At 33.7% G+C, this 9,341-nt stretch overlaps 1 protein-coding gene across 2 annotated transcripts in view; it reads left to right on the forward strand.

Moving 5' to 3' along the window:
- Positions 1-9,341, forward strand: part of LOC106870321 (uncharacterized) — a 255,683-nt gene that overhangs the window by 37,373 nt on the left and 208,969 nt on the right. Inside the window, exon 2 of one of the 2 annotated variants that reach the window (XM_052975839.1) lies at positions 8,066-8,119. The exons of the other annotated variant lie outside the window; for it this stretch is intronic. Within the exon in view, the coding sequence (XP_052831799.1) occupies positions 8,066-8,119 (54 nt within the window). The remainder of the gene's footprint in view (positions 1-8,065; positions 8,120-9,341) is intronic. 2 annotated transcript variants of the gene reach the window in all.

Below are 9,341 nucleotides of genomic sequence, written 5' to 3' on the forward strand. Positions count from 1 at the left end.
GTGTATATATATATATATATATATATATATATACATGTGTACACACATACACACATACGTGTGTGTGTAAGTGTGTCTGAGTTCATATAATGTGTGGATGTGGTTCATGTGTATCCATTTGATTACATATTGTTGAAATAATTACCTGCATTGTCTTCTAATGGTTTTACACGTCAAATTTTCAGCAAACACATGCAAAAACAACTATTTATCATATGTTTGCCACTGGCAAACCTCATTCTCCTGCATCTATATGGAAAGTGTGCTTCTAAAGAACACAATATATATATATATATATATATATATATATATATATATATATATATATATGTATATTCAAACTCAAATGCACGCGCGCACATAAATACATGCGTGTGTATATATTTAATTGTACATGTACATATATGTAGGTACATATGTGTGTGTTTATATATATATATATATGTATGACATATATATACATATACATATATATGCATATACATATATACATATACATATATATATACATATATACATATATATATATATATCTATATAGTTATGCACACATGCACTTTTGGATGTAGGAATGTACAAAAAGAACAATTATTTAATACATATGTCATTGGTAATGGATTTTATTTTATTCATTTTATGCAAAGATACGGTTTCCTTTGTCGCCACTTTGAGATTCATGTTACTCTGATGTTTCTCAAGGGCAACAGAGTAACACATGATGATAACTACCATGTTTGAAAACGGGCAGGTAACATGGTGCTACATGTATCGATAGTGCGAATATTCATTTCGTATAAATGAATAAATATGTGATCTATAGAATGGATTTGATGTCTAATGAGATTTCTTCTTATTTACATAGTTCTGAGTTCCATCCAGTTGTGCTTGCTTCCCTTTAATAATTGTTGTTGTTATTATTGTTATTATTATGATTATTATCATTAGTGTTGTTGTTGTTGTTTGACGGGTATTCTAATCCGGTTAACAGTGTGTACGCAGTTTGACCTGTTTCGGGTACTCAAAAAGATTTGAAAATTCCGCCTCTCTTGGATTCCTGTCCTTCCTACCTTCTCAAACTTTCGGCACATCTCCTCATCCACCATCACTCCACCGGAGTTACCATTGTATCTTAGTACTCTTTCGGACTCCGCTACCATGGATCTTACTGGCTTTTTCCGTTAACGTGTGTGTGTGTGTAATGTTATAATAAAAGCCACGAATCTGGTGAAATACAGCAACCCAAGGTTTCCTGGTAGAAATAAAAAATCATTTGGACATTTTTAAGCTGAGAACATGGCAGTTTTTTAGTTGTGTTTTAAGTAGATGTTTAGAGCTGAAACAGTTGGTAAGGAAGAAGAAAAACACAAAGGAGATAATACACACAATCACACACATAGAGGGAGCGAGAGATATGTGTACGTGTGTGAATTGACGTGGAGCGATGTCTCTACGTGTGTATGTGCGTGTGTGTGTATGTGGTATTATGACATGCAAGTACTGGAAAACAGGTATCTTTCAATCCACACCCTGTTGTTTGAAGTAAAATCAACAAGTCGACTAATGTGGATCTGGATGCACTTTACCGATGACAATTTTGGCTCGGTTGGATTGTCTTTCATCAGTGATCTTCTCGACCAGAGAACCAAAAGCGTACCAACACTATAGAGTTCCTGCGTTTGTATTGAGTCCTATAATTTCACGGAAGATAAAAAGTTTTTGGAAAAGTACCAATAGGGAACAGATTTGCTAGATCCAGCTTTGTGGTAGGTAGCAGTTTCAAACCATTGAGTTCTGGCTGCAAGCCTGCGATGAAATTGGTGACATACTGTGGGAAGCTTAACACAGTGGCGTGAAGATAGAGGAGGGGATGGCTTTGCTTGTGAGGGCATCTGTCAATATTTCAGAAAAATATCTTTCCTCATCATGCACAGAGATTAGATTTATTGTAAAAACTGGAATCTATACTAGAATAAGTGTGTGTGCATGTGTGATTCCTAACTATCGTTGCATTTATCCCACGGTTATAGCCAGTATCTAACAATACTATGTATTCTTGTTGTCTCTTTTTTTATCCTTGTATTCGTCTTCTAAAATATTCATTGTAAAAGAAATTTTATAACATTTGATCATGCGTATAGAAATTATCTTTTATATAGTTTCATTAATAAAATTCGCTACTGTAATATTGCTCACGTTCATTTATTCACAACTTTCTTTTATAGACACGAATTACTTTAAGAATAGACTTAATACAACATTTTCTCTCTAACTCCATTATGTAATATCTCGATGCTATTTGTTATCTATGTATGTTATATCCTTAGAGCCTCAACCTTGCTTTTATTTAATCGTCTTTATTTATATATTTATTTCAGTTCTATATATCTTTTATTTTTTGTGTTGACTTTAGACTATTTTTGTTTTTTTTTTATTTTTCTCTTTTTATAATTAATTATTTCAGTTTATTTTTATTCTTTCTTACCCTCATTTACATAGATGTCAATTCATATTATTCCGTTACTCCATAATGCTTCTCACTCATGCTGTTGTGTATAACTGTTCACTTGAATTCTTATAATAAATGTTGTTGGAGGTATTCTTTAAAACTTTTTTGCAAGTACTCCATTATATGAAGTAGCAGTGCTGTTCACTTGATTTTATAGTCGCCTGAGGTTCGGAGGCGAGAAACTTGTATTTGTAACTCGTCTAGTTTTAATTTAAAAAAATAATAAAATAAATAAATAATAAATATAAATTCTGCTTGACGTACTGAGAAAGTTGTTTGCTTTTTAATGTTTGTACAGCTTATAAAACACGCGCATTTACTTCATACCGCTATTTACGTTAGCTTAATGTAATGCCCACATTCCACACTAATCCTTTCCCTATCAAAACATGTAAGTGTCTCGATATGTGTGTGTATGTGTGCGTGATTGTGTGTCTGTGTGTCTATGGGAGTGTGTGTGCGTGTGTTTGTGTATGTGTGTGTGTAGTAAGTCCTGTAATTTATCGCTTCTAGTAAATCAACAGACATATATATACGCATGTATGCGTATATGTGTGTATATGTTTATATATACATGTATGTGTATAGATACATATATATATATATATATATATATATATATATATATATATATGTGTGTGTGTGCGTGTGTGTGTGTGTATATATATAATGTTGCGTGGGTGCAACGAAAATTGTATAATTGGTGGGTTAAGTCACTCACTCATCGTTTTAGGATTACGTACTTAAAACTCTCAGCTACAAACATGAATGTAAAGACGAACACGCGAACTTTCGTCGCCTTATCACACATCACGCATCGCCATACATTCTCAGCACTACTTTAACAATATCAATGTAGCCATCTCCACTGTATAAGTAAGACGAAGCTGAAACTAATGCTAGCAATATCACTAAAATGTGTGTACTCGTCTTGAGAAGTTAAAGTTGCTGTTAACAGATGAAACATTGCAGCCATCTTCGTTTTTATAATTTTATTTATATTTTCTTCATTTTTTTTCATTCTTCTCTTTTGTTTGAAATTTTCTCTATTTCTTTTTCTTCTTCTTCTCCTTCTTCTTCTTCTTCCCCTTCTTCTTCTTCTTCCTGTTTATCTTTCCTCGTAGTATCCTTGTTATTGTTCTGTTGTCACGTTCGAATTTATGTTACTCGATTATTAAATTAAATATGGCGGTGAAACTTATTACAACTTTCATTTATCATAATGAAGCTTTTTCGTATTATTACCCTTAATGATATTTTCCCATTCGTTTTCTTCCACGTCATGCATTATTCATTATTATTATTATTATTATTATTATTATTATTATTATTATTATTATTATTATCATCATCATTAGCAGTAGCAGTTGTATTAGTATTATTATTACTAATGCCTTTATTTTATTACTGATGTCATTTATATTATATTCATCATCAACATCGTTACTTTAAAAATTATATTAATTATTATTATTATCATCATCATCATCACTATCATCATCATTATCATCATCATTATTATTATCATTATCATTACACGTTGGAATTTACTCTTCTTTAGCTGTTATATCTCTCAATATTATTAATAAATATAATCATAACGAAACTAAAACTGATCATACAATTACTAACAATCATTACAATTCCCATTAAGGTATTTATTGTTATCAGTATTTTTGAAATTTTATTTTTATGTATTGTTTTTTTTATATATTTTTCTATATCATATTTTAACATGTATTTTCATATCAAATTATTTCTTTAAATATTTTACATAAGCTATTACATCGAGATATTTTTGAGAGCAACCATTAGAAATTATCATTAGTTGTAATATTTTTACTAAATTGTGTTACGTAAACTGATAACCAGAGTTTAATCTAATGTAATTCTATTAGTTCTTTGTATTGCAGCGCTGATAGAATCATTCGAGCGTCGGAAATACTGCCTAGCAGTTTTCCTTTTGGAACATTAGGTTCTGATTTCAAGTCCCACTCGGTTTTATCGTTGCGTTTCACTAACCGGAAGGGTTTCGATTATATAAAATGCTAAACAAATGCCAGGATCTATTGTATTGAATTAGATCCCACTCCCACCTCAGTCACTGATCTCGTGACTAAATCAGAAATTGTTAAGGGCAAAGAACAAGCAAAATCGTTAGACCGTCGAACGTACGTGCTTTGTGCTATTTGTTCCAGCTCTTTACATTCTGAGTGTAAATACCGCGGAAGTCAACATTGCCTGTCATTCCTACGTGCTGAATAGAATATGATATCAGTCTGGCAGAATCGTAGCACGACGACGGGCTGGCAGAAACGTTAGCGCGCCGGGCGAAATGCGTAGCGGTATTTCGTCTGCCACTGCGTTCTGAGTTCAAATTCCGCCGAGGTCGACTTTGCCTTTCATCCTTTCGGGGTCGATAAATTAAGTACCAGTTACGCACTGGGGTCGATATAATCGACTTAATCCGTTTGTCTGTCCTTGTTTGTCCCCTCTGTGTGTAGCCCCTTGTGGGCAATAAAGAAATAGGTATTTCGTCTGTTTTTACGTTCTGAATTCAAATTCCGCCGAAATCGACTTTGCCTTTCATCCTTTCGGAGTCGATCTAATCGACTGGCCCCTTCCTCCAAAATTTCAGGCCTTGTGCCTAGAGTAGAAAAGAATAAGGTATCAGTCAAGTAACAGAGTGCAAGGCATCGACTACCTTCTATCTTTCACTAGTTCTGGTTTCTCCCTAAATTAGAAACCATTAAAGGTTGCGAGATGGCAGGATCGTTAGGTATCAGCATAGGATCAAAGAACTGGCAGAAAACTAGCTCCAGATGGGGCGAACATGATGGCCTCAAATTTCAATGCTAGGCTGCTTTTGTTGTAAACTGACGAATAAAGCAGATAAGGTACCAAAGTATTGGTAAACTTTTGGCGCAACACAATATTAACGCAATGACGAAGAGTAGTTGAGAGAGAGAGTCTCCCTGGAAAACACAACTTGCGTATTATAACGTTTCCTAACGATTCATTTGCGCATGTTACTTTCACTTCTCATGCGCTCATTGCTTTTTGCAAAAAGCTGTTTGTCTTCTCATTGACTCTGAGCGTCCTTGCGTACTCCAAGAACTAGCAGTGTGGAAGATTATCGAAAGCCTTTCTGCAATCGGTCCAGCGAAAGCTAAATTCCCTTGCCTCATGCGGTATTCTGTTGTAACTCTTCTGATTATTATTATTATTATTATTATTATTATTATTATTATTATTATTATTATTATTATTATTATTATTATTATTATCCTCATCATCATTTTTATCACCCATAAAATAGTAAATTAACTAACATTCAACTTAAGTTCCATACAATATTTTTTTTTCTTTACAGGATTTTTATTTGTATCCTTTTCTTTTCTTTTTTTCTACGTTCGTAATAATATTTTGGTGAAAATACGTTAAAATCAAATTCGTGTGATTTGAAAACCACATAACTGCCAATTCTCTGTTTAATAAAACAGCAAAAACAAAGACAACCAAATAAATAACAAATAAATGGCACTTACAAACAATACCGAGAAATTTCATTCTTTTGTTGTAATTGTTGTTGTTGCTAAGGAATGTTGTTTTTATTTAAGCGCTAATTCCTGAACTATCAATAGGTTTTATTATGATAAAATCGCTTCCAATTGCGTGATTTATTAACCAGTTATCCGTTCACCTCGAATATCCCTCCCTTAACAAAACAGAATCAAGCTACACAATTACTGGCATCCGAAGGTGGCGAGAATAGAATTTCGGTGTAATTTTACGAGTCTTTATGGGTGTTCTCATTTATTTATTTATTTATTTATTTATTCATCTATTTATTTATTATTTAGCATTTTACAACTTAACAACATGTCTTTATGATTATAACTTAAGACAGCTACACCTTAAATCAATACCCTACAAGCCAAAAGGGGAAAGTCTACGAGATTGTCTGGTTTGCTGGAAACAGCAGCAAATTCTAAGAAAGGTCTCTTTGCAACCAGGTGGTTTCGGGTTCAGTCCCGCTGCGCGGCATTTTGGACAAGTATCTTCTACTATAGCCCCGGACCGCCTAATGCCTTGTGGAAAAATCTGCGTCGCATAGATGTGTGGATGGTTTTGTGTTTGTAATTCTTTCTGCGCCAAGCAACAACCGGTAGTGCTTAGTTAATTTCTCCGAACTTTAGCGGATCGACAAAAGAGTGGATGATAGATTGGTTATCAGACTTTAAAAGATAGGTACTGGCTCGCAGTCCAGCATATGAAGCAAGTAAAAGATAAAATATCATATTTCTGAAACGAAATTTCAAGAAAATGAACACGACAGCAACGCAAATGATCGGTTACAATTTGGCATCATGAACTGTAGCTTAAAACCTAAGACATGTTGACCATAAATCAATAAAATACAAACCAATCGGAGAATCTCTAGAATGCTACCTGGCTTCGCTACAATAACAAAGACAATCTCCAATAAATCACATGTTTTACATTGTGAAAATAGAATCTTGTCCTTGGATAACGACCGTTACTTCCTGTTTGCTTACCCTTAGGAAGTATGAAATGTGGCTGATAATTCCTTCAAAGTTTATTTTTGTTACAGTTATTCAAATCCCAAGAAAACCCCTCAATACATGGCTATGATGCTCCCCCCTCCCCACACACACACATATGCATACACTATTGGTCATAATCAGAGCTGCACATATTGTCAACCACTAAGGGACATGCTTCAGCGGCTAAGGTGAAGCAGGTTATAAGCAAATCTGTGGTATTGAGCAGAATATTTGCTATAACGATATTTCTGCTTCAGCAAGTCATCGTTAAATCTGTCTGAAATTTAATGGAAAATAGGTCAGTTTCAAAACATTGACATCCAGGTCATCTTTCCATTTTTACAAGGTAATGATTGATTTTCGCTCTTTGTCCATTCACCAAATCAGAACTTCTAAGACATCTCCCTCAAGTTACCTGTATAAACGAGTGGTAGTCCTCTTTGGAGGAAGAAATTTCTGCGGGGTTTGTGTTACTACCATTATTCTGCATCTTTAATTTTTCATCAAATTCCTTATTCATGCAGTGTATGTTGATCGTATTTATCAGATACCTTCAATTAGGTTTGGACTTCAATACCAGCGTACATTTCTTCAAATATACAGTTTCATTTTTACCTTCCTGTTTTGTGAACAACATCACTGAGTTCCACTAAGTCTAGATGCATGTAACTCTTGTCTTCAGATTCTATAACTCCGCTTTCCTATAAAATAGTTCTATTAACATTGACAGGTGTCGGATAAATGCCTTACTCTATTTATGTGGTTCTTTACATCTTCTTTTCGAATCCATCTCAGGTTTTATCTTTTAAAGTACTGGGACCAATGGTATCAAGTAAATCCCTTCTTAAAATTGTTGGTCATGTTCCTAAATCAGAAACCATTATTATTATTATCATTATTATTATTATTATTATTATTATTATTATTATTATGGCTTGAGAGATACATCAAGATTAATAATGTCTTTTTTTTTTAATTTATTCGCTTACAGAGACCCTTCGGAATTTGGAAGCCTGCTCTTACAGGGTTTAGGCAAAGGATTAAGGTTTGTTTTTTTTAGAAATTTTTTCCTCACTTTGTTCACGTACAGAAAAAAATGCCTGTCAAAATTACCAGACACACACCACGAGAGAAAAAGATAAAAGCCATATTTTTATGCACAAACATAAATATAAAAAATAACAAGAAATTATTGTACTTCAGAACACGTCTGTAGTAAAAGAAATAGAAAATCTACAGAGATTTTCTACCAAAAACTTCACGTATGCAAACTCAAAGAAACAAAAGTGGTTTGGGAAAGTTATATTAAGCCATGCATTCTCTCTTTCCTGCAATGATACTTGTACTAATTAACAAGGAACGAAGATATCTGTTTGTGCAATATAAAAATGGCGGTTGTGTTTCATTTAACCTCAAAGCAAGGCTTAGAGGAAGCATTATCCGAAATATTGTTAAAAAATACCATTCAATGACTCAAAGTCGAAGATATTGACGGTTTGTTTTAGAGCTGGAAACATAACGAGATTAGCTGAAATGGTACGGCACATACCAACACTTAAATTTGGAATCCAGTTCCTTGGTTGGAGAAATACAAATAGAAAGGTCGGGTTCATATTCATGATGTTTGATCCTGGGGGTGGTATTTCTTACCTGATGATTCGAAGACACTGGAAAACGGAGGAGAAACAAAATAAAATCGGTCATCAGCGACGGGAGTAACAAGAACACCATGCCTTATTTTTCAGAGTATCATTAGTTGCAACATCGATGTTGGCAGAGGTCACAAATTGGTTCTACAAATTAGAAACTAGCCAGTCTGCCTCCACAGTCAAGGTATTCAACAGCGCCACATAATTCTCGTTTGATGATAAGGCCGAAAATATGGAGGCCGATTTAGCGGAAGATATTGGCAACGAATTTAATGAGGGGGAAAATAAAAGAAAATTTTAAATTCCAACGAATAGCGACGTAAAAATTAAGAGCACTAATTCCTCAATACAAGGTACTGGGTTGGGTTTCAAGGTCACGTGACTAGATATTACAATGTTCTTATATTATACAGCGATACCAAAGACGAAATATTCGGAGACAAGTGTTTATTATGAAATGAATATTATAACAAACGAGAGAGAGACTATTGATAAAATTCCTAGTGACATATTAGGATTAGCTCAAAACAGGTGACCTCAAGCTTGATGTTACATTCCTAACCCACGCAAATAATATATATATGTATATATATATATATATATATATATATATATATA

Source organism: Octopus bimaculoides, chromosome 22, assembly GCF_001194135.2.
Source record: "Octopus bimaculoides isolate UCB-OBI-ISO-001 chromosome 22, ASM119413v2, whole genome shotgun sequence".
NCBI classification, from domain to species: domain Eukaryota; kingdom Metazoa; phylum Mollusca; class Cephalopoda; order Octopoda; family Octopodidae; genus Octopus; species Octopus bimaculoides.